The sequence below is a fragment of the Chiloscyllium plagiosum genome, chromosome 32 (assembly GCF_004010195.1).
Source record: "Chiloscyllium plagiosum isolate BGI_BamShark_2017 chromosome 32, ASM401019v2, whole genome shotgun sequence".
Taxonomy (NCBI): domain Eukaryota; kingdom Metazoa; phylum Chordata; class Chondrichthyes; order Orectolobiformes; family Hemiscylliidae; genus Chiloscyllium; species Chiloscyllium plagiosum.
The window spans coordinates 14155856-14182988 of record NC_057741.1 but is presented as its reverse complement, the minus strand read 5'-3'; the positions used below and the strand labels follow the sequence as shown (position 1 = coordinate 14182988).

General features: G+C 39.0%; 1 protein-coding gene across 1 annotated transcript in view; it reads left to right on the top strand.

Annotated features, from left to right (window-relative positions):
• Positions 1-18165, top strand: part of LOC122539346 (protocadherin-10-like) — a 56485-nt gene extending 38320 nt beyond the window's left edge. The window contains exon 5 of the mRNA XM_043674089.1: positions 17544-18165. Coding sequence (XP_043530024.1) covers positions 17544-17563 — 20 coding nt within the window. The 3' untranslated portion in view covers positions 17564-18165. The remainder of the gene's footprint in view (positions 1-17543) is intronic.
• Positions 18166-27133: the final 8968 nt, after the last annotated feature.

Sequence of the window (27133 nt, the reverse complement as noted above, 5' to 3'; positions counted from 1 at the left end):
GAGACTTACAGTCATAGAGTCAATGAGAAAACAGACCCTTTGGTCCAACTCATCCATGACAATAAGATAACCTAAAGTAATCTAGTCCCATTTTCCAGCACTAGGCCCACATCCCTCTTATCCCTTCCTATTCATACAAACATCCAGGTACCTTTCAAATGTTGTAATTGTACCAGCCTTCTCCACTTCATCTGGCAACTCATTCCATACACAGACCACCCTCTGCGCAAATAAGTTGCCCCTTCGGTCCCTTTCAAATTTTCCCCTCTCACCCAAAACCAATGCCCTCTAGTTCTGGACTCTCCCAAACCATGGTAAAGATTTTGTCTATTTACCCTATCCATGCCCCTCATGATGTTATAGACTTCTATAAAGTTACCCCTCAGCCTCCAACCTCCCCAGGGAAGACAGACTATTCAGCTTCTCCCTGTAGCTCAAACCCCATCAAACCTGGCAACATCCTTGTAGATATTTTCTGAGCCCTTTCATATTTCACAACATCGTTCTGATAGGAGGGAAACCAGAATTGCACACAATATTCCAAAAGTTGCCTAACCAATCTCCTGTACAGCTGCAATATGACCTTGCAACTTTGATACCCAATGCTCTGACCAGCAAAGCAAAGCATACCAAATGCCTTCTTCACTATCTTATCAAGGTGTGACTTCACTTTGAAGGAACTATGAACCTGCACTCCAAGTTCTCTATGTTCAGCAATACTCCTCAGACCTTACCATTTAGTGCATAAGTGCTGCCCTGATTGCCTTTCCAAAATGCACCATTTCACATTTATCTAAATTAAACTCCGTCTGCCACTCCTCAGTCCATTGGCCCATATGATCAAGATCCAGTTGTACTCTGAGGTAACCTTCTTCGCTGTCCACCACACCTCTGCAAACTTACTAACTATAACTCTGATATTCACATCCAAATCATTTATACAAATGATAAAAAAACAGTGGACCCAGCACTGATCCTTGTGGCAAACCACTGCTCATAGGCCTCCTTTATGAAAGGCAGCACTCTGCCACCACCCTCTGTCTTCTATCTTCGAGACAGTTCTGTAACCATCTGGCTAGTTCTCCCTGTATTCTATTTGATCGAACCTGGATAACCAGTCTAGCATGAAGAACCTTGTCGAACGCCTTACTCAAGTCCCTATAGATCACGTTCACCACTCTGCCATCATCAATCTTCTTTGTTACTTCTTCAAAAAGCTCAATCAAGTTAGTGAGACATGATTTCCCACGCACAAAGTCATACTGACTATCCCTAATCAGTTCTTGCCTTTCCAAATGCATGTAAATCATGTCCCTCACAATTTCCTCCAACAACCTGCCCATCACTGATGTCAGTCTGACCAGATATAGTTCGCTGGTTTTTCCTTACCACGTTGCTTAAATAGTAGCACCACATTACCCAACCTCAGGTCTTCCGGCACCTCACCTGTGACTATCGATGATGTAAATATCTCAGCAAGGGACCCAGTAATCGCTTCCCAAGCTTCACATAGAGTTCTAGAGTACACCTGATCAGGTCAAGGGGATTTATCCATCTTTATGTGTTTTAAGATGTCCAGCACCTCCTCCTCTGTAATGCGGACATTTTTCAAGATGCTGTCATCTATTTCCCCAAATTCTTTATCTTCTATGCCCTTCTCCACAGTAAACAGTGATGCAACATACTCGTATAGTATCTCCCCCATCACCTGTGGTTCCACATATAGGCTACCTTACTGAACTTTGAGGGGCCCTATTGTCTCCCTCATTATTCTTTTGTCCTTAATGTATTTATAAAATCCCATTGGATTCTCATTAACCTTATTTGCCAAAACTATCTCATGTCCCCTTTTTGCCCTCCTGATTTCCCTCTTAAGTATACTACTACTGTCTTTATATTCGCATAAGGATTCATTCGATCACTGCTGTCTATACCTGGTGTATGCTTCCTTCTTTTTCTTGACCAAAGCCCCAATTTCATTTAGTATCCCCTACACCTGCTAGCCTTGTGTTTCACCCTAACAGGATTATACTGTCTTTGAACTCTTGTTATCTAATTTCTGAAGGTTTCCCTTTTTCCAGCCATCCCTTTACCTGTGAACATCCGCCCCAATCAACATTTGAAAGTTCTTGCCTAATACCGTCAAAATTGGCCTTCCTGCAATTAGAACGTTAACTTGTGGATCCAGTCTATCCTTTTCCATCACTATTTTAAATCTAATTAAATTATGGTTACTGGCCCAAAGTGCTCCCCCACTGACACCTCAGTCACCCGCCCTGCCTTATTTCCAAAGAGTAGTGGGCGGCATACTGGCACAGTGGTTAGCACTGCTGCCTCATAGCGCCAGAGACGCGGGTTCATTTCCCGCCTCAGGCGACTGACTGTGTGGAATTTGCACGTTCTCCCCGTGTCTGCGTGGGTTTCCTCTGGGTGCTCCGGTTTCCTCCCACAGTCCAAAGATGTGCAGGTAAGGTGAATTGGCCATGCTAAATTGCCCGTAGTGTTAGGTAAGGGGTAAATGTAGGGGTATGGGTGGGTTGCGCTTCGGCGGGTCGGTGTGGACTTGTTGGGCCGAAGGGCCTGTATCCACATTGTAATGTAATCTAATCTAAAAGTAGGTTAAGTTTTGGACCTTCTCTAGTAGGTACATCCACATATTGAATCAGAAAATTTTCTTATACACACCTAACAAACCCCTCTCCATTTAAACCCTTAACAGTATGGCAATCCCAGTCTATGGTTGGAAAGTTGAAATCCCCTACCATAACCACCTTATTATTTTCACAGGTAACTGAGGTCTCCTTACAAATTTGTTTCTCAACTTTCCACTGAGTTGGGAGGTCAATGGTACAATTCCAATAAGGTGATCATCCCTTGTGTATTTCTCAGTTTCAACCAAATAACTTCCCTGGATGTTTTCCCAGAAATATCCTCCCTAAGTACAGCCGTAGTGTTATTCCTTGCCAAAAATGCCATTCCCCCTCCTGTCTTACCCCCCTTTCTGTCATTCCTGCAGCATTTGTTACCTGGAAAATTAAGCTGCCAGTCCTGTCCATTCCTGAGCCACATCTCTGTAATTGCTATGATATCCCAGCCTCATGTTCCTAATCATGTCCTGAGCTTATCTTCCTGCTCTGATAAGCCTCTTGCATTGAAATAAATGCAGTTTTCAGTCCTACCTTGTTCACTGCTTTGTTCCTGTCTGCCCTGATTGTTTGACTTGCTCCTTCTCCCAACTGTACCAGTCTCAGACTGATCTTTTTCCTCACGATTACCCAGGTTGGCAACTAATTTGAAGTTAACCTCCTTCAAAGAAAAGGTAAATCAACAGAAAGGTAATTTTTAAAGTCTGCCATCAGAGGTGAAATAACAGTTAAATGAGTAATGAATTCCATTTCCAAACTGCTTCTTAAACATTGTGACCCTGTATTCCTTTGGATTGTAATCAGTGCTGGTGTGGACAGAAAGGGAAAATTCCGACTTCCAGTGGAAACAAAAATTGGGAACTACATATAACAGACAATTGAATCAATATCACCACTTCACAATCCCATCCATAATCAAAGTACCTCCACAATGTGTAAGAAAAGTGTGGAATAAGCATTCAATGCTTAATCCTGTTCGCTCTGAAGATCAATGAAATTTAAGCAGTATACTTCTTTGGGAATTTTTATGAGCAGGTAGGGTGAGTTTGCGCATATGCAAGATGATAAACCCCTACAATTGTTACATTGGATCAGATTTCATTCCACCTCCTTCTGGAATGTACCTGGGGGTATTTCCAGGTAAGTGGGAACCTCCTTTGGAAAGGTATTAGAACTTACAAATATTTATTAGCTGCAGTTTTAAGTGATCTTTCTGGTATTAAACAAACAATACATCACTTACTCGAATTGTCAGCAACTTGCGAAGGTCAGCAAGACACCAAATGAATAGTGGGGATTACTTCTTCAAGAAAACCGATGGTCTTGAATTTGGAGATGCCTGTATTGGACTGGGGTGTATAAAGTTAAAAATCACACAACACCAGGTTATAGTCCAACAGGTTTAATTGGAAGTACACTAGCTTTCGGAGCATCGCTCCTTCATCAGGTGGTAGTGGAGGGCTCAATCCTAAATGTGGAGGCTTTGGAGAGGGGACAGGAATGGTCGACCAGGATGTTGCCTCATTTGGAAGGTATTCGCTATGAGGAGAAATTGGACAAACTTGATTTGTTTTCATGAGAACATCCGAGGCAGAGGGGGGGGGCGACTTGACAGATAATGAGAGGCGTGGATAGAATGGAGAGTCGGAATCTTTGTCCCAGCATAGAAATGTCAATTACTGGGGGCACACAGGTTTCAGGAAACTGGGGGAAAGTTGAAAGGAGATGTGAGGCAGGGCTTTTACACAGAGGGTGGTAATGCCTGAAATGTGCTGCCAGAGGAAGTGGTGGAGCAGATATAACAGCAACATTGAAGATGGATCTCTACAGATACATGAACAGGCAGGGCATAGATCTTTATGGACTGCACAGAGGCAAGGGGCTTTTATGTAGAAAGGTATCATGGTGTCAGTCCAGGCTTGATGGGCTGAAGGGTCTGTTCCTGTGCTGTAATGTTCGTTGTTATTTGTTCTTGTTCTTTGCTTTTTAAAAATGTATTCACTTTGTGGGATGTCGCTGGTTGAGCCCAGTATTTATTGCCCGTCCCTAGTTGCCCCTTGAGAAGGTGGGGGTGAGCTGCCTTCTTGACCCGCTGCAGTCCACCTGCTGTGGGTTGACCCACAATGCCCTTAGGGAGGGAATTCCAGGATTTTGACCCAGTGACCCTGAAGGAACGGCGATATATTTCCAAGTCAGGATGGGGAGTGGCCTGGAGGGGAACTTGCAGGGGGTGATGATCCCATCTGAGTCACATGAGTACCTGCCATGTACAAGGTGGGAGGTGTTCCCACGTGTAATGGTGATATCTATGTCCACACTCTGACATGTCTTGCAGCGCCTACTGTGACAGGGTTATATGGAGTTGTCCCGAGAGCCGGGCAGCTTGCTACAAACAACGATCTGTTTGAGGTTTGGCGGTTATTTAAAGGCAAGCAGTGGAGGTGTGGGGAAGGTCTTGATGAGGTGCTTATCCTCATTGATGATGTGTTGCAGGTCACGAAGAACATGGCGTAGTTTTTCAGCTCCTGGGAAGTACTGAATAACAAAGGGTACCCTGTTGGTTGCAGCAAGTGTCTGTCTCCTGAGGAGGTCATTACGGTCTTGGAAGTTTTCTAACAATGAAAACAAAGAGTCCTAGCCATGGGAAGGTGTGTGAATAGTTGTCACAGCATTTCTTATCAGATTGTACTCATGCTGCTTGACAAGTTGTTGCTAAATTCCTGGAAGTCAGCTCATCTGCCTGGGACTATGCTCATCTTCAGCTGTACTTCTTAGCTGCCTTCACCATGGTTGGGAACAATCTTTATCGCTATGCAAATCCGACACAGAGTCATAGATTCATAGAGCTGTCCAGCACAGAAACAGACCCTTCGATCCAACTCATTCATGCCGACCAGATATCCTAATCTAATCAAATTTGCCAGCATTTGGCCCATATCTCTCTAAGCTTTTCCTATTCATATACCCATCTGGACACCTTTTAAATGTTGTAATTGTACCATCCTCCACTACTTCCTCTAGCAACTCATTCCTTACTTGCATCACTCTCTGTGTGAAAATGTTGCCCCCAGCTCGCTTTTAAATCTTTCCCCTCTCACCTTAAACCAATGCCATCTAGTTTTGGACTCCCCACCGCAGGGAAATGACATTGTGTATTTATCCTATCCATGCCCCTCTTGATTTTTAAGACCTCTATAAGGTTACCCTTCAGCCTCTGACACTCCAGTGATAATAGCTCCAGCCTATTCAGCCTCTCCCTATTGTTCAAACCCTCCAACCCTGGCAACATCATGGTAAATCTTTTCTGAACCCTTTCAAATTTCACAACATCTTTCCTATAGCACGCAGGTCAGAATTGAATGCAGTATTCAAAAAGGGGCCTAACCGATGTCCTGTACAACCGCAATATGACTTTCCAAATCTTATACTCAATAACTAACAACATAAACAGTACCTTCAGCAGCCTAAGCAATTCCAGCAGCAACACTGGTTGCATTCTCAGCCACAGAGTTTGCGGGGAGAATGGAGAGGTGAATGGGGCTGGCAGATGGTTGCTGAGCTGTGGCTCTGAGGAGTGAAAACTACAAATGAAGTGTTCACATGCAAATGATCAGTTCTATTGACATATTAGAATGCCAGGACTTCAGAAATCTTGTGCTGCCATGGCAGGTCACTGCTGACTTCTAGAACAAGGCAAGTTCCCAGTGACCATGTGGTTATACATTGTCAGTGGCTGTCAAGATAGCTATCACTCGAAAAAATCAAACCATCACCATTCTCCACCCACACAGCCTCTTCAGATCTTTATCTCTTAACAAAATCGTGTGCGTTCTACTCCAGCAAGGAGACAAAAAAGGCAGCTATGCAGGGTAGAAATGGCTTGTGTGGTGAGGAGGAATAGTTGTGGAAGGTGACTGTGCAGCATGGGTGTGAGAGGGCAATAGGATAACATTGAGTGTTGGTTGTCTTGATGATTATGAGTTGCATGGACACAAAAATGCAGCTGCAAGTGTGTTTTATTGCAGAATGTTATGTAAGACAATACTGGCAATATCTTCAGGGCGGGTTTGGCATTTGAAAATGTTATGCCACTCATTTTTCCCACCTTCCTGAGGCCTTGGATACTTTGCAGGAATTGACGTCATGACAGACCCTCCTGTTGCTGACCTCCTTGGCCTCTTCCATGCATTCCGGTTTAATTAGAAAGATGGCCACTTCCTCACCACCTTAGAAGTGATCACCTCCAACAGTTGGATCTCCAAGTAAGAATGAGGGAATTGGAGGTCACAGACAACTTTGCAGATGTACTATCAATTCTAGTGGCTTCCATCATGTCAAATACTTCTGTTCTGCTCAGCCACTGTATCCCATCCATGAGAATTCCTTTCTTTGGCAAATCCAATGCATTATCCCACCCACACTTGCTAATTGCTGAGGTAACCTGATGCAGTATATTAATAATGTGGCTCAGCTAACCAGTCATGGCCAAATTTGTTGCAGCTCTCAAAGAATTCCCAACCCACCAAAGGTCAAGCTGTTTTGGCTGGGACCAAGAGTTGAAAATACTGTCCGTATTCCCCTGGGGATGGCAACCAAAACTTGTAATTTCTCTTAGCTCTAGATGGTAAATCAAATCAAATTTAATATATAAATCCATTCTTACAATTTGTACTATTCAATTCTGTCCTCTTCCTTTTCAAATGGGTCATTAATAACAAAGGGACCATTATGTTCTACAACATTGTGAATCATCTATGCCTATACATATGCTGATAATTTCCAATTCAATTTGTTAGCCAGATGTCTGTCTTACTCTTTTGAAGAGTTATTAAATGCAGCCATAACTGTTTTTTCCAGGTATTTATTCCAAATGTCTGGTGTTGATGCTGAAAACTAATCTTAAATCTCATTTCATTTGAAGTTTGCTAATATTGAGCACATGTTTTCTGGTGTGACCACAATTTACTGCATATAACTTGCTCACGTCTACACAATTTTTATTTTGTATAAATTTAGACTGAATTACATTATTCCCTCAATGTTCTTTTCTCTGTCCGAAACAAATTTAACAATCTGCCTTGTTGTTTATTGAACTTTTCAAGGTATCATTATTTCCTTGATGATACATCCAAAACAACATACAGTGTATCGTATCTGCTCGACCAGGTTTTGTTTGGAGTATTTTGCTGTATTATCACTTAATTCCTGAAGAAGGGCTCATGCCCAAAACGTCGACTCTTCTGCTGATTGGATGCTGCCTGACCTGCTACGCTTTTCCAGCAACACATTTTCAGCTCTAAGAAGTCACTGTTACACTGTGGCAATGGGAAACCAGGAATGATGCTTAACAAGAAGAGGCTATTGCCTTTAACACGTTGTAATATATTACATGATAGCAATCAAATCCAGGTGGCATTGGAACTGTGACATGGTTACTCAGACTGTGAGGAGACCTAGGATAGCAAGTCTGTCCTCTTTGAGAACATAAACCGTTCTTCCTTTGCCCATGCAAATCCTTATGATCAGATTAGATGGAGCTTAGTGCCATCTCCAACATTAACCCTTTCAGAGCTATTAACTCATTCAACATAGTGTACTCTTAGCAAGGACTTATATGGAATTTGGCATATACGTCTTGAAGGCTGAGGGGTGACCTTATAGAGGTTTACAAAATTATGAGGGGCGTGGATAGGATAAATAGACAAAGTCTTTTCCCTGGGGTTGGGGAGTCCAGGACTAGAGGGTATCGGTTTAGGGTGAGAGGGGAAAGATATAAAAGAGAGGTAAGGGGCAACTTTTTCACGCAGAGGGTGGTACGTGTATGGAATGAGCTGCCAGAGGATGTGGTGGAGGCTGGTACAATTGCAACATTTAAGAGGCATTTGGATGAGTATATGAATAGGAAGGGTTTGGAGGGATATGGGCCAGGTGCTGGGAGGTGGGACTAGATTGGGTTGGGATATCTGGTCGGCATGGACAGGTTGGACCGAAGGGTGTGTTTCCATGCTGTACATCTCTATGACTCTATGACTCTATGACTGAATTAATACTGATCAACAATAACATCACATTGTTTGGATGCGGCTGTCTTCATTATCGTTGTAATTAAAACATATCTGTTATTTCTGAGCTGATCTGTTGAATTCCTTTGAATGCTGTGTGAGATGCTGCTTGTGATAACTCTTAGTCATAGAGTCATAGAGATGTACAGCACGTAAACAGACCCTTTGGTCCAACTTGTCCATGCCGATCAGATATTTAACTAATCTAGTCTCATTTACCAACACTTGGCCCATATCTCTCTAAACCCTTCCTATTCATATGCTCATCCATAACTCATAACTCTTGTGCAATTCTTTGGAGCATTTTACAACTTTAAAGGTGCTATCTAAATGGATGTTGTTACCATTAATTTCCCACAAAGTTAAAACTGCATACTATTCTCCTTGTTATTAATTAATTGTATTAATGGAAGGATATATGTCCGTGGAAGTCCAAAAAATTCTAATCTCCAGTAAGACCTTCTTCCAGTTATCATTAACTGCTACTACTTTGTATTGGGACAGAGTGTATGGAAACAGATTCTTTACAGTGACGGGGGAATGAGAATGAGGTGACACCAGCACAAGATAAAACATAAGGGGTTAGGACCGAGAGTAGGAGAAATCTTTTACACAGAGTGCTGTGAGTATGTAAAATGTATAACCAAAATTAATGACTAAAACAGAGACCTATCAAGATCAGGTTAGTGAATTTGGAAGTAAAAAGGATAAAGGAATATGGGAACAGAGCAAACAGGTGGGATTTTTTGATTTGATTTATTATTGTTACATGTACTGGGTGAAAAGTATTGTTTTCCATGCTATCTAGACAAGTCATACTTTACATAACAACATCAGAGTAATAGAACAGAATGCAGAATATGGTGTTACAACTACAGAGAGGGTATAGAGAAAGATAGCTCTAATATATGAGAAGTCCGTTCATAAGTCTGATAACAGCAGGGAAAATGTTGTTCTTAAATCTGCAAGTACGTGTTTTCAAATGTTTGTATTTGCTGCCTGATGGAAGAGGATGGAAGAGAGTAAAACTTGGGCGGAAGGGGTCTTTGACTCTGTTAGCTGTTTTCCCAAGGCAGTGGGAAGGAGAAAAGCAGCAAGGCAAACTTGTGCTGACCAATCTTTTTATGTTGCATAATGTTAAAGTAATTCCACGTAAAACAAATATTCAATGCAGCAAACTCATTTGCCCTGAGCTCACCTGTTTAAAAGCCTAACCTAGAGAACCATTATATCACTTTTTAAAAAATCCACTTGAATTATTTTTGGCTTGTAGCCATTGTTCACGAGATTTTGAAGGCCTAGTTTATTAGCTTGAAGTCCAAACTAACTGCATCTTCTGGCCAATGCAATCTTAAGATGTACATTGATAACAATCCTTAAAACACTTTGCATTATGAATATAAGCTGGATTCTAGCCATGATCTGTAAACATTGGTTGCATCTCCACTCTTTTCGTTCAGGTTTGCATTTAAAATGTTAAAATGTTTGAATACAGTGGAGACATAATTAAAAATACAAACTAAAGCATATGATCTACATAATTAAAAGAGCGATTAAGGAAAGAATAGAAAGAATTACAAAAAATTGTTGATGGTTGCACCAAGTACATGCGTAATGATATGAGAAGCAGAATTATAAGTTACTGAAAGGGCAAAAGAGACCTGGAACCATTCTTTCAATTCCTGTAGCAACCAGAGGAAAATTAACAAGTAAGTTCAAACCTAATGAAACTGTTTATGAGAATGATTATAATATGATAAGCATACAATTTGGGATGAACAACCCATCCTGGCTTTGCCAGTGTTGTACACATACAAAAACAAATAGGAAAGAAAGAAATATCTTGTCTCTGGATATATTAAGCACACATTGTATGTCATGCTTTAGGACTTGATCTGAAGCAAAAATCCCAAAGAGACTGAAAGGGAATAATTTTTACTTTAGATGATGATAATGAAAATCAGGAACTGTCTGTAAGAATTGTCTGAACTGATATTGTGCATTTAACACTATTGACAAATGTTAAGGGACCTGCATTGAGTTGAAAGCACAATATACTCTCTTGGATGAATGGACTATATTTCAGATTCGTGTTGAAGGTAATACTGAGCAAGTGGAATGTAAGGGCAAGGTTAACAGACTGAAAGCAGACAATTCTATTCCAACATTTTAAGAAGATGACAACATTCATGCTTAGCAACTGAGCATCCATTAGCCTGCAATCTATAATCAGTATAAAAACACAAATGAAATCAATAATTAGGAACAAATGTAAGTGTGCTTGTATGAAAATTGCCTAATAAATACTAGCCAATATGGCTCCCAAGGGAGTTGTGTTCCTAACCAATCTTCCAGAAACTTTCAGGAGGCCAACATATCCAACAATGATGATGAAATACATATGACAAACTGCACTTCTGTTTCCTAATGGCTTTTGTGATGAAATACTACATGAGAGACTGGATAAACAATTATCTGGAACAAGATATAGATACAGATCAGTAACTGGTCGAGGCAGAGAAAGCAGAGTTGTAGGAGATCAGTATTGAAGTGGATACCATGGGATCTGTGTTGGGATTGCTTCCATTTCTGTAATACAGAAACAATCTATGTAAGCACTGACTATTCAAGACAGTAAAATTTGAAGATAACATCAAATGAAAAGAAATCGGGCACTCAGAGTGGACAGTTAAGATCTTTAAAAGATTTTTAAAAAGTTCTACAAGTCGGAATTGCCCCTCATAGCATATATTGAAAAAACATGAGCTCACTATGTAAAGCCTACAATTTTCAAATCAGTAGGTTTGCAGTTGTTATTTTTTGGGAAATTATGTGCAATGTGTGACTGATTTCCAAGCATGCGTTGCCAGCGAGCAGGACACCCCACACAATGTGCTGACATTTAAAATTATCTCAGGTGTGCATCTGGCTGATCAGTGGCAAATGATGTTCTATAGAGTCAAATGCTATGTATTAGGAGAATTATGCAGTTCACCAGTTGAGGAAAGCTTGCCTGCAAAGAAATAAAATCAATCTTGCTGCAATATTTAATTTGTTTCTCACCAAGTCCAAACTGATGTAGCAATAAGCAAAGAAAGCAGAATAAAGGACTGTATTACCAAATCAAGAAGATTCTTGTAGGGGCTATATTCCACTGTCAAGGCTGCATCTGCAGTGAAATATTACAGTTCTTGTTGGTGCAATGTAAGATAACCAGTGAGACGCGAAGGATATTGTGCAGAAGGAAAAAGCAAATCTTTTGGTATTAGATGGATAACTTCCCATAGGATATATAACACTGAAACAGACTATTTAGCTCAACCAGTTAAAGCAGGTGGTTATTCCACTCAGGCCTCCTCCCATCTTTTCACACTTCAATCTTTCATTGTAGCCATCAATCTATTTCCTTCTTACTCAGATGCTTCACCAGCTTCCTATTAAATGCATCTATATAATGTACTTCAATCACTCCTTACGGTAGTGACTTCTATGTCCTCAATGTTTTAAGAATGAAGTTGCTTTTGAATTCCCTGATAATTGTCTTATATTGGTCACCTCCAGTAATCACTTTCTCCAAAAGAGGCAGCATGCTCTTTATGTACACTCAATCATAATCTAAGTCACCCCTTATTCTTTTATCAGGAGAGTAGAAACCCAGTATATTGATTCTTTCCTGATATGTATGCCCATGCATTTTTGATATTAACATTTAAGTCTTCTCTTTGCCCTTTTTTCAGTACCTCATTATCCTTTTTTTGTGATATGGTGAGCTGAACAGCATTTAATATTCAAAATCTGGTCTAACAAAGCTGTGAGAAATATTTAGAATAACCAAGGTAATTTTGAAAAAGAGACATCCAGAGTTACCTTGTAGAGCTATTTAAGACACCTAATGGAGTAGAGACTGTAAACATGAAACAATATCTTTCGATAAACTGTGATAACAGGACAAGAGGACATTAATTCAAGGTTGTGAGGACAGGTTTAGGACAGATGTCAGGAAGTATTTCCTTACACTAGAGGGTTGTTAGGATGATACCAACTAAATGTTGAGGAGAGTGTAGTGTTAGCATTCTGGAAGAATGAAATTAAATTCATTTATGTATGTCACTCTGAACACATTCCTAAAAGGAGAATTAGTTGAAAATGAAAGGAAACTTGTAAAAGGAATACAGAAATAATGGGAAAAAGTAGTATTAGAGAAACAAAAAGAAAGGAACTGCAGATGCTGGAAATCAGAAACAAAATCAAAAATTGCCAGAAGACCTCAGCAGGTCTGGCAGTTTCTGTGACAAGAAAGTATAGTTAACATTTTGGGTAGAGTGACCCTTTCTTCAAAACAGCATTAGAGAAACCTTGTGTATGTAGCATTGGGAGAGATGGAGTGAATTATGTACTCTGTTGTGTGTTTTCTATAATTCTAAATGCATTCACTGAAATGTACCTTTCTGAACTGGTGGTTATATTCTTGTCTGGATGTTGCATGATATTTAGAATCCTTTGTTCCCAATCTTGTTCTCAGTGTTACAATATTTCTCTTTCCTTGTTTATTTTTATCAGCTATGCTCTCTTCTTCATTATGTGCTCTTCCCATTCTCTTCTCCAGTGTCTGGCATTTATTTCCTGTTTCTCTCTCACCCTGCCAAACTGAATTAAGACGGTGCACTCTGCAATAAAAATAGATTGATTGCACTCAGCATGATTGATTTCAAACTTTGTTTGCTCTATCATTCACATTTGAAAAATGCTTCCTCTGTGTTTAAAAAAAATCAGGCAATCTTTTTCCACTTGTGTACCAAAACACAGTGCAATTAAGTAACCATGTTGAAAGATTTCATAGCTTCACTTGCACATAATCATATCAGGATAGAAATTATACCTTTTTATCAAACACCGAGAGGTTTCAAAAACACATTCCATTAAGGAAGAATCCCTTTGGAATTATTGTTTTTGTTTAGATACCCTAATGTTCTGTACATAAAATAGTTATTTTCATGCTGGTATGTCCTGCAACTGCTAAATGTGATTTGGACCTTTATCTAGAGAGAATTGATATATAACTCCATAATCTGCCTTTCCCTGATTTAGCATGCAGTTACTCCAAGTTATAAATCTCACAACTTAGGAAGCATGATGGCTCAGTGGTTAGCTCTGCTGCTTCACAGCGCCAGGGACCTGGGATTGATTGCCATCCTCGAGTGACTGTCTGCATGGAGTTTGCACATTCTCCTTGTGTCTGTGTGGGTTATCTCTGGGTGTTTCCGCTTTCTCCCACAATCCAAAGATGTGCAGGTTAGTTGGATTGGCCAGGGGAAATGCAGGGATATTTGTGGGTCAGAGTGGGGTGCTCTTCGAGGGTTCGCTGTGGACTTGATGGGCTGAATGGTCTGCCCCCAAACTGAAGGGTTCCTGATGAAGGGCTTATGCTTGAAATGTCGACTCTCCTGTTCCTTGGATGCTGCTTGACTGACTGTGCTTTTCCAGCACCACACTCTTCGACGCTGATCTCCGGCATCTGCAGTCCTCACTTTCTCCTCACATGTAGCTAGACCAAGTAAGGATCACACATTTTCTGCCCTAAAGGACATTGGTGAAGAATGTTTTTATCTGTCAACCATGGTTATATGATTTCTCTCAGATGAGCTTTTAATTCCAGATTTTTACATTGAATCCAAATTTCATCATCTACAATTAAGAGCTTATGGTTCAGGCACTTACGGTCCTGATTATATCATAAATAAAGCCAAATCTCTAATGCACCCATTTTTATAATTTTGCTTTCTAAATTAATAGGTCCCCATTAGGTTTGCTCACATCATAATTCAGAGAGGGCGAATAGTTGCCTTAAATTGTAACCAATAAATTGTATCCAAATAATTTAACAATTCATTTACCAGCTAGCATTTATAATTGAACAGAATAAGCACAGAAATATATTTTGTCAAGAAGTTATATTACTTGAACTAGGGTTTCACTAAATTGCCAATGAATATAATTAATCAGCAAATCCAAACAGAAAGCCTAATTAATCAGTCACTCTAAAAAAAATCATTTGAGAGCAAAGCAGTAAATATTAACAAAAGTTATACTTTACACAAAAGTAACTATACCTGTGAAATATTTTGAGAACTCCAGGTTAAAATTAGTACTGGCAATAGTCTGGTAATATTTAATAGAAGTACTGTAACAGGTAATGTTTGATCTTGATTCTATATTGAAGTAGCTCATCTCAGCCGAGCAATACTACAGTCTATTCTAGAAACCCAGATTAGGAAGATAAATTGGTGGTCTCACTTACAATCATTATCTGATTGCTACTGTCAAATCGCCTTAAGGGAAGGATCCCACTTAGCAAAGGAAATCCTTCATGGTTGAGTGACCTTTGACAGTCACCACTGAGTTCTAAACATTCATAGTGATCGCTTAGGCATAGCATTGAAGGATGTTCTGCAGAGAGGACTTAAGAAAGAAAAATTTCCTTAACCTGCCTCTGGGAAATATCAAACATTCAGGCTGGTTAGAGTGCACACTTGTAAAGAACCCTCTTGAATTTTCCATTCTTAAAATGAAATGAAAATGATGCACATTCCTTTAGAAAACTAGGCCAGTTTTAGTTCTGTGCAACATTGTCACACCAGTGTTGGCAAGATGATAGTTCATTTTCCATCTCCTAATTTTTCTTCCCACTGATGTCAATGGAAATATCAAAAGTCACATGACGCCCAGGTTATAGTTGAATAGGTTTATTTGAAATCATAAGCTTTCGGAGTCCTGTTCCTTCACCTGACAAAGGAGTAACGCTCTGAAAGTTTATAATTTCAAATAAACCAGTTGTCTATAACCTGATGTTGTGTGACTCCTGACCTTGTCCACCCCAGTCCAACACTGGCACTTCCATACCACTGGAAATACTAATTGGGAGAAAGATAAAATGGGCTAGTAACACATCGCCACCAATCTTACACAATTAAAATCACAAACAATCCCTAACATCCAGTGTGCTCTATTTTACATTACTTACTGCATCTTGGTGATACTTGTAACTCTCCTTGCCCTTCAGGGAAAAATGATAAAGACTAGAAAAGAAAAATCGGTGAGAAAAATGAAAAGTGGTTTCATTCATTTGAAATCTATATTGTAGAAGTGTATGGGAAATTATTAGATACAATGGAATGAATGAAAATTGTTTGACATTTTGACATTTTATGCGAGTGAACAAGAGCATTTTGATGCATTGGAATTCTGTTCAGTCAGAAAGCCTGGCACAAACTGCAAATGTTTGTGTAAATTTTCACATTTATGTCTCAGTGTATTCAATGTAGTGTATTCAAATATTCAGCATGCTTCAAATTCTCCCTTCAATATATATGCTGGCATTTTTGTAGTTTATAATAACCCTGCTACTCTAAAGAAATCTGAACGTAATGAGATCAGAATACCATGATATATGACACTTAGTTACATACTTTAAAGAATATTTTCTTGCCCCAATATTGAACAAAATTAAATCCTAACAAGCTTAAAATATTTATGTTGATTTAAAAGAACAAGCTCTAATGGAATTGATAGAAATAGAAGAATGCTATTCAGATCAATTCAATCTAATTTCAACATGGAAAATTAAATTAGTTTTGAAATTATCCATATTAGTAAAAAGTACCTTGTAACTTGATACTAAAAGAAAAATAAGGACTTGTTAAAATGCACTTAAATTAAGCTGGTGTTTGTGTTGTATAGTAAATTCTTTTTTCGGATTCACCAAGCATATCACAGAATTTATTTTTGCTCTGATTGTTATGAGCTAATGATATGTCTCTCTGTAATGTATTTTCTTTGTATTTTACTGGAATTGGTAGACTGATAAAGGATTACAAAGCAATCTACTAACACAGTGCCACTTGTTATATATTTGTATGTCACAGCATAATTTCCAAAATTTCATTTCTGCCAAGATTTGAATTCCCTAATCGAGGCCAGAGTTTTTAAGAGACACCTTCTTTCAGTGAAGGACACTTGCAGGACATCTTAACTCACACTGCTTTTGAGCTCAAGGGAGATCTGAGAAAAGGCCATGGAACAGGTCCTCTTCAATTGAGAAAATGCTAGGTAGTGTAGAGGAATGATGAAAACAATGATAATAATAATTAATAAACACAAAGAAGATTGGAGAAACTCAGTAAGTCAGGCAGCATCAATGGAGAGAGAAGAACAGAGTTAATATGTCTTTTCTCATTTTTCATTCAATCCTATGTTCTTTGAAAACAACACAAATAATTTATATGATAATTTAAACAGAGCTCCTCATGTGAAAGTAAACATCTTTAGGCTGCTATCAGGATACATTTGGAGTGTGGTAAACTTTAGAAACAGTTTTCTTTGGAGGCTTTTAATGTTGTGGAGACAGTGAAATTCCAAAAAACGTGCCTCGAATGGTGCTGTGGCGACAGGCACTCCACAGCTGTCATTGGTCATGACGGGATGAAATACGGTTGACAGGGTGAAGGAGATTGTTGTGAAATTTGAAGATAAGCACGTTGAAGTTGATTCAGTCAGGCACATGCAGCTTGACAAGAAAAGCAGTGATGGTTATATGGACATTTGTGCAGGAAAGGGCATTGACTGCTAATGTTACCTTAGCTGAAGCTTAGGCAAGTTTGAAATGAAGAGACTCTGAGAAGGCGAAAGCACAGATTAGAAATGCTGCAGTGACTGAGGGGAAACAGTAAGACATTAAATCATTAAGGGTGATATACACTTTGGCAGTGACAGAAATGAAATGTTGATATTTATCAGCTGTATCACTAACCTGTTGCTATCTGTCTGTTTCTCTCCACAGCACGGAAGAGAATTTGCTAGTCCCTTCTGTTGTTGCAGCATGATTTTGCACAAGCCAACGACTTAAAAGAAAAAGAAACAGCTTTCCAGTCCGTCATCCTGGCCATTGAGTTGTGCATAATGTAGTCGATTCCTATGTTATTGGAGACAATCGTGCTAATAGTGGAATCAAATGCTCTCAGCAGGTCTGAGAATGATGCGATTTGGAGACTCTTTGGATGTGACTGGTCTGGTCACTTTCATGACCAGTGTGTGCCTGTTTACAGCACTCAAAAACTTTTACTGAGCTCCTAACTCTTTCTTTAATTACTGACCGCCACAGATCGGCACCAAAAGAAGCCAACTGTACAGAAACCAATCAGATGTGCATTACAAATGCAATATCACTGTTTTAGATGTGACTGTTTTTTCTATTTTTTTTGTGACGAGTGTTCCCAAATAGCAACAAGTTTTCAAGACTGTGACTGTGTCCTTCACACACACTCCTAGGTCTTTTTAGTGATGATCCACAATTATCAGAGCTCCTCAGTTCAACAACGTTCTGTAGTTTATACACAGTGTTATTTGCAAATGTGTTTACTGTACTCTTTCAGAAATTCTAAATAAAAAGGTGTACTGCTTTTTTTATGAAGTGATGGTATTCGGTAAGGGGACAATTTAGCAACTCTCAATATCAATAATTCTATTTATCAATAATCCCATCCTTCATTTCCACAACTGATTAAAGCCACACCAAAAGAGAAATTTAGAAAGCTGATCCATGATAACACTTAAAGTTAAAAGTAAATTTAAACACAAAAGATTTTTCTCTTTGCTAGACGACAAATCATTTTGAACTACTTTTTTGGGTACTTTCTCATGAGTAATTGTTCTAGGTTCCACAAGGAACCAACAATTCCATTGGTAGACAGCAGAAAAGATCACTTTCCTTTATCTCATGCGTATAATCTATGGATCTTTCTCTTGTGATGTCTTTTTTCACTTTCACTCAAGGAGAAGAATCCTTTTAGGAATAAAGTTACCCCCAGCAAACCCACTTCCTGTAAATATGATATAAGTTTTTAGAACTTCCTGGTATGTCTGAAATACAATGAGTGAGAAGTAGGAGTATATTTAAGAGCCATAACATATTGATATGATCTCTTAGGTATTCAGCAAACTATAGAACTATGTTCCCAAGGTTAATCACACCATTTGAACCCCAAGAGCATTTCACATCTTTGAATGGAGATTCTTCTGTTAGTCCACTCTTTTATAATATACAGGATCACTTTTTCTTTTGGTTTTTGGTCAGATAAACTATTTAAACCGACCCTTATTTTAAGCTACCAAATTTAACTTTTTTAGATTAAAAGAAACATCAGATTAAGCTGAAAATTTGGGGAAACTTGACTTTTTTAAAGATAAGATATTATGAACAAATGGATGTTGTATTTTTCTCACATTGTTGAAACAGTTTATTGTCAATAAAAACTGTAATACATTATTCTATCCACACTGTAGTAGTTTATACGTGCTTAAAATAGTCAGCAAAACTTTGAAACATGAAATAAATATAATGCTACACAGCAGTCATTTGGGTTAATTCAACAAGCAGTACAGAATAATGATGCAATTGTTTACAATCATGGATTTAAAGTGCTATTCATTAAAAGTTCTGTGAACACCTTTTATGTCTCTGTAATAATGTTAGTCTAATGCTGCAGTCTTTGCGTTAAGTATAGTTTGCTGTTGAAATGACTATTAATGTCTTTGCAACTTTGTGTTGCCAACCATAGAGATATATTGTTTCCTTCATCGGCTGAAGTTCATTGTTTCAACAAACTGGTATTCGAAGAACTGAAATCATTACCATAAAAGTGAGGACTAAAGATTTGTCATTGGTTTGTAGCTTCTGGTAAAGAACGAACCAGTTTCAGATTGTAGGTGTTTACTCTCTTACCTTTAGGGCATCAAAAGGAATACAACATCATTAGAAAAAATGATTCTGAAAAGGATGCAAGAGAAGATAGTGGGCGGCACGGTGGCACAGTGGTTAGCACTGCTGCCTCACAGCGCCTCAGGTGACTGACTGTGTGGACTTTGCACGTTCTCCCCGTGTCTGTGTGGGTTTCCTCCGGGTGCTCTGGTTTCCTCCCACAGTCCAAACATGTGCAGGTAAGGTGAATTGGCCATGCTAAATTGCCTGTAGTGTTAGGTAAGGGGTAAATGTAGGGGTATAGGTGGATTGCGCTTTGGCGGGATGGCGTGGACTTGTTGGGCCGAAGGGCCTGTTTCCACACTGTAATGTAATGTAATCTAATAAAAAAAGAAGAATATATGGGGGGGGTGGGTTACATTCCTTTGTCAGGAATACAACATACAGTCTATGTAATCATATCTTATGTTTCTGTAATTATTGGTGGGACTATGTTAAGGATTATATAATATTGATCTAGCTATTAAGAATATATAATTTTGGAGTGACTACATGAAGATGTTTTAATGGTTATGTGAAGATTGTACAATGTGTACGATTAATGGCTAAAGATTAGATGAAGTTGTACTCTGGATGATGCTGCTGTATTCAAGACTAGATGATTTTGGGATAACTATGTTTAAGTTTGCATGATGCCGGAATGACTGGGTTACAAATTATTTGTGCTATATGACTAGCATTACATAATGAAGATGTGCTGCATAAAGTATTGCAAGAAGTTGAAGTATTTAGAACAATTGCTAAGGATTTTAATATTGAGGAGCACAGTTTCTAATGTGGAATCAGAAACTTAACACCCACATAAGTTTCGGGTCCAGATATGCAACTGAACCGAGGCATGTTTGCAAATTGATTTTCAAATGCAAGTAGACTAATTGGGCAGAAGACTATGTCAGCATTCAGTTAGAGGCACCAAGTACCTCCAGTAGATGGGAGCTGCCTGCCAGGCATTAGCGACAAAGGCAGATAACAGCTATGTTCGGATTGTGCTGCTTTGCAAAGAAGATTACAAAGTTCCCCAGAAGTGGAACACAATTGTTTGTGACCAATGTTGAGACAGGTAGGTATAGTGTTCATAATGGTCACACAGATTACATTTAAAAGTTTGTGTCATAAGTAATATGATCCATTTGGTGAACTCAGCAACTGTGCATTCATGTGGATAGAATAAATTGGGCTCACTTGGAAACTTCTTCTCAAATCATTCTATTGATGACAGCAAAGTAAGGGGCTATCAAGTAGAAGCGAGTGTCTTCCCCACTGCCTGCTCCCACACACAACATTCCTGATGAAGGGCCTTTGCCCAAAGCATTAATTTTCCTGCTTCTTGGATGCTGCCTGACCTGCTGTGCTTTTCCAGCACCACTCTAATTTTGATTCTAATCTCCAGCATCTGCAATACCCACTTCTGCCCACACACAACAGCCCATTGAAATGTCTAGGCTGTTTCAGAGGCATTAGGATCTGACTGGATCTCTGTGACTGAACTTCAAAGCTCTGCCATACCTGTTGCCAACCCTTTGAAAATTCCAGCTGGGATTACCATCATTGAAATTCTGAAAGAATAAAGTTTATCTTCCTAAATTCTTTCAGGTTTTCTCTCACCTTTGATCATTTTAGTTTAAAGCCATTACATGTTTTGAGTTTTTTACTCTGACGTTACTGCTAGAAACTTTCATGGTGAAGAGAATAATTATTGATTCTTCTAAATTTTTTCTTTCAGCTACAGTCTTTGACATTTGATGATCAAACTTAAGTGAATCAAATCTTCTATTTAAGAGATTAATATTTGGCAATTAAACAAAAAGCCTAAAATGTCAATTAGATTGCAGAGATTTTTACAGAGAATTGAATGCTAATTGATCAAACTGGTGCAAAACTTCAAGCACAGATTGCATCTGGCACAAACCAGGGTTTTACAATCTTTTTTACTGATTGGAAATAATCTTACGAGTTTCCATTCTCACCCATACCACTGCATAGCTCCAGTAATATTTCTGTTGGATTCTCCTTAAAAGAGAATTGCATCTAAACCTATAATTAAGTGCAAAGAGGCCAATAACCTGGAGCAAGAATTTTCTTGTGAATTGCAAGTCACTGGTCAATTGTACTGCTTTGTTGTTGATGTTTTTAATCAATCTGCTCAGGCATGTTAAGGTCACATGTCTGGGGAAGGTGGGACTTGTGGTCTTCTGACTCAGAGATGGAAACACTACCACTGCACCACAAGGCCCTCACGACTTCACTGTTACCTTTGCGAAATTTGTATCTTGTTCTTAAGCGGCCTGTGATTTTCATGAGATTGCTAAAATCATACATGAATTACTCATTATACTCACAACGAAAAGTTAAATCTATTGGGAGTCTTGTAGCATAGTGGGACCACAAGACCTGGGCTTGGGGAGATGGTGGCATTGTGCTAATGTCACTCGGCTAGTAATCCACTTCAGACTCATGATCTGGGAACATCAGTTTGAATCCTACTGTGGCAGATGGTGAAATTTGAATTCAATAAAAAGCTAGTCGAATGGTGACCATCTAACCACTGTTGATTGTTGTAAATATTTACATGGTTCACTAATGTCCCTGAGCGAAGAGCATCTACCATCCTTACTGGACTGGCCCACATGTGAATTCATACCCACAGCAATGAGATTGACTCTAAACTGCTTTCCGGGCAATTTGGGTTGGGCAATAAATACTGGTCTAGCCAGATTACTTATATCCCACGAATGAATAAAAAAGAAGTCCCAGCTGATCTGGAGGTGTGTCATATTTGAACAAGTTTATTAAAGATATATAGAAAACTAACTCTAGTTCTTATTATGGTAAACAAAGCTGTTTCAGTACAGCTTCAACATGGGCATTTACCCAACGATGTGGAAAACTGGCCAGGTACATTCTGTACACAAAAATCAGGACAAATCCAATCCAAAAATTATTATCCCATTAGTCTATTCTTGATTATTAAGCTTATTAATAAAGTGATGGAAGTTGTCTTCAACCGTGCTATCTAGGAGCATGTACTCAACAATAACCTGTTCACTGATGCCCAGTTCCAATCCCCCCCAAGGCTACTCGGTTCCTTACCTCATTAAAGGCCTTGGTTCAAACATGGAGGATACAGCTGAATTCCATTAGTGAGGTGGGAGTCACAGTCCTTGACACCTTGCAATTGATCGAGTGTGGCATCAAGGAACTCTAGCAAAATTGGATTCAATGGGAATGGGGAAAACACCCCACTGATTGGAGTTATATCTGGTATATAAGAACATGGTTGTTGGAGGTCAGTTCATCACAGAGCCGAAATGTCTCAGCAGGAGGTTCTCAGGGAAGTGTCCTAAGTGTCTCTTTTGCAGCTGCTTCATGAATGAATTCTCGCCACCATAAGGTCAGAAGTGAGATTACGCACCAATGTTTGCACAATGTAGTTTCTCAGACACTGAAGATGTCCATGTTCAAATCCAAACATACTTGAATAATATCCAAGCTTTGGCAGAAAAAATGACAAGTAATGTTTGTGGCAGACTAATGCCAGGCAATGAGCACCTCCAATAAAATACAATCTAGCCCCTGCTTCTTGTAACATGTTACCATCACTGAATACCTAATTATCAACATCCTGGGGGTTACCATGAAGAGAAATTCAACTGGACTCACCATATAAAATCAATAACTATAAGAGCAAGTTAGAGGCTAGGAATATTGCAGTGAATAACTCACTTGTCCACCATCTGCAAGGCACAAGTCAGGAGTGTTATGGAAAACTCTCAACTTGCCTGTTTGAGTGCAACTCCAACAATGCTTGAAACTTGACACCATCCAGGACAAAGTTTAATTGACAGCATATCCACAGTCACTTCACTACTGGTGCTCAGTAGCATCAGTGTATATTATCTACAGGATGCACTGCAGAAATTCATTGAAGATTTTATGACCTCCCAAAGCCACAACCACTTCTATCCAGAAGGACAAGGGTAGCAGATACTTGGGAATACCACCATCTGCAAGTTCCCCTCCAGTCCACTCAACATTCCAACTTGGAAATATATTGTTGTTCCTTCACTGTTGCTAGGGCAAGAACTTGGAATTCCCTCCCTAACAGCTTTGTGGGTCTACCTAGGACATATGGACTACAGGTTCAAGAAGACAGCTCACAAGTACCTTCTCAAAGGCAACTAGAGAGAGGCAACAAATGCTGGCCAGCCAATGATGCCCACATCCTTTGGGTGAATTAATAGGGCACCATTTTAATAATATGACAATTCTTAATCAAACATAGAGAATCCTGGGGAACTTCAGCAGGTCTGGCAACATCTGTGGAGAGAGAAAAACAGTTAAAGCTTTGTATCTGGTATGATTTCTTCAGAATCTCCTCCAGTTCTTTGTCCTTGTTTCACAGAAGCTGCCAGACCTGTTGAGTTTCTCTAGCATTCCCTGTGTGTGTTTAAGACTTCCAGCATCTGCAGTGTTTTGCTTTTATTTGATAATTGTAAATAACTGTCATCAATATCTCCCAGAAAATGTACAATTATAAGTGTAAGATCTCATTTTTTCATATTTTGAATGGTTCTACGAGATTTTATAACTGTAGCATTTTTTAAAAAAGTTTTCTTAATTTTTCTTCATGAGCCTTTTTACTTTTTAAAATTCTTTCTCTATTTTTAATTCTTTCTTGCTGTTCCATTTTTTACATTGAATTCCCCACTCTTATTCACCTGCCTTCCTGTGAACATTGAAATCTAGGAATTCATTAGGTATTATCTAAATTATGTCACTTTCAGAAGGACATTTGATTCTCAGTGTGCAATGAAAGGTGACCTCATGGAATCAATGGTTGAAACAAAGAATGATTCTTAAGGAGCTTGGCAGAGGAGAGGATGTTTCCAATCATCGGAGATTCTTGAAATGGAGGGCATAGTCTCAGAATAAAGGGGTGCTAATTTAAGACAGAGATGAAGAGGATATTTCTTCTCTTGGAGGACTGTGAGACTTTGGAACTTCTTGGTACAGGGAGCTGTGTGTCAGATTCCTCATGTAAAGTTAAGGCTGAAATAGATACCTTCTTGATAGTAGAGGAATTGAGGACTATTGGGAAAGGACAGGAACTTGGATGTAAGGAATTTGAACAATCATGATCCTATTAAATGACAGAGCAAGCTCGAGGGGCCAAATGGCTTACTCCTGTTCCTATTTCTTATGATCTTATAAGAACTAATGAGAATGTGGACATACCAGCTTGGTAGTAAACAATGATTGAGTTAAGTGCCATTGTGATAGGTCGAAGCAGTTTGGTTATGCACACTTTTTTATGTAACTTTGTTATATGTATTCTGTGAAAGTTCAACAGAGTTTCTCAAAACAGTGCTCAGTTTGAAAGTAGTCTAGAATTTCCATAATAATTGATCATTGATTGAAACACTGCTATTACATTAAAATTGTCCTTTACATTCCATAACTGTGACTTACAACTTCATGTCATCTAATTTGATTGTGTTCATTCAGTTATTAGACCTCATGAAATGTTAATCCCAATTCTGGCTTACAATTTTACACTACTCCTTCAGATTGGCATGAATTAAGTGCCCAAACACAAGTGATCTATGTACTCGAGGTTAAAGTGCCTTTGAAATTATTTAAACTTCAATTGTAAAATTGTGCAGTCTTTCATCTTTTGCATTTAAAATTTACAACTTTTGTTTTGTTTTGCTTTTTGGAATTGCTACTACAACTTAGAGTGTCACACTTGTCATGGTGATTTGGATCACATGATGGGAGAGAATGGGAGTTGCAAAATTCCAGCATTGCCATGAAGTTATAGTAGAATCAGCAGGCAGTGAATGTATTCTAGTGAAATATCTTTTTCCCTGTACAATAATTCTTCTCCACATGTATTGTTGAAACCATTTAAGTCCCAGTTTGCTCCTGGCAAGTTTAGTACTGGTTTAGTTTTATTTCTGATATGCACAAATTTGATTTATAAGCATTTTATTTCTCTCAGCATGCTGTACAAAATAGGATTCCACAAGCAACAAAGCAATTTGCATTTTCAAAATGTTAAATCCTAACATACAAGGGTTTAGTTTATTCATACTTCTTTTTACTTCCTTTAATTACTGAGACTAAGAGGTAACTCTTAAAAGCATATATCAATGTAGGCCCATTTCATGTTCATAAATCGACATACATCAATGTTCATAGATTTCTCCCGTTAGAACTTGAGGATTGCTTTCTTGTCTCCAGAGAAATAGAAATCCGATTTACACCTTTCTCCAGATTCTTCATTTATCTTAGTCAGAATGTTATGAGCTTACTTCTTAAATCTACCTACAATCATTGATTGTAGCCATTCCTTTCAGTTGTTAATCATTATTTGTTGTCTTATTATTCTGAAAACTGTCCTGCAACATTTTGCTCCATTGTTACATTAATTTGACTATTGCTGGAAATAAACTTTGGTCTAAAAGAAGATTTTGCCAACAACCATTCAGTTTGAGAGTTATTTACCAACAGCAAGGAAATATGCTGGCAACTTGTTGTCCTGGACATTGCCCTGTTTTCCATTCTCATTTTCTGAGAAGAGCCAGATTTCGGTTATTTTCAGCTCCAGTACCAAACGTAAATTCATGGTCTTAATTTTACAGTCAGCATGCCATTGACCACGAAGACAGTTCCATGCACAAATCTACTGAGTTCTCTGGCAACATTTTCCTCTATTATAAATACTGATTTCATTTTAGTGACAGCTATAGGGAAGGAATAGAGAAGCAACTGTGAATTCCGAGCTGCTAATTAGATTGATGAATTCCCATCGAGAGCAATGAAGAAAGTTAAAAGCACTGATAATCTTTCATTTTATAGCCATTTTAAAAACAGCTTGATAAATATTGGGATTTACCAGTGGAATTGAAATAGAATCTGCAGGATTATTTAGATAAAGATAAATTACTTTATTTCAAATGTGCAGATTTTTAAAAAATTATGGAATGGAAGGAATGATACTTCAGAGTTATAAAATTAGTTTACAGAGTCAGAAAAGCTATTGAATAGTAATTTTACTGTACACTGGTTTAAATTCAGGTACACCCCTTTCAACATTCCATAACATTTTCAACGGTTTATATCATCATTGAAACCATGCATTGGTTTCCGATGCACCCGATGTGGCCTCCTCTATATTGGGGAGACAGGTCGCCTACTTGCGGAGCGTTTCAGAGAACACCTCTGGGACACCTGGACCAACCAACCCAACCACCCCGTAGCTCAACATTTCAATTCCCCCTCCCACTCCACCAAGGATATGCAGGTCTTTGGACCCCTCCATCGTCAGACCACAGCGAAACAACGGTTGGAGGAAGAACGCCTCATCATCCGCCTAGGAACCCTCCAACCACAAGGGATGAACTCAGATTTCACCAGTTTCCTCATTTCCCCTCCCCCCAGCCTGTCTCAGTCAAATCCATCAAATCCAGCACCGCCTTCCTAACCTGAGATCTTCTTCCCGACCTCTCCGCCCCCACCCCAGTCTGACCTATCACCCTCACCTTGACCTCTTTCCACCTATCACATTTCCAACGCCCCTCCTCCAAGTCCCTCCTCCCTACCTTTTATCT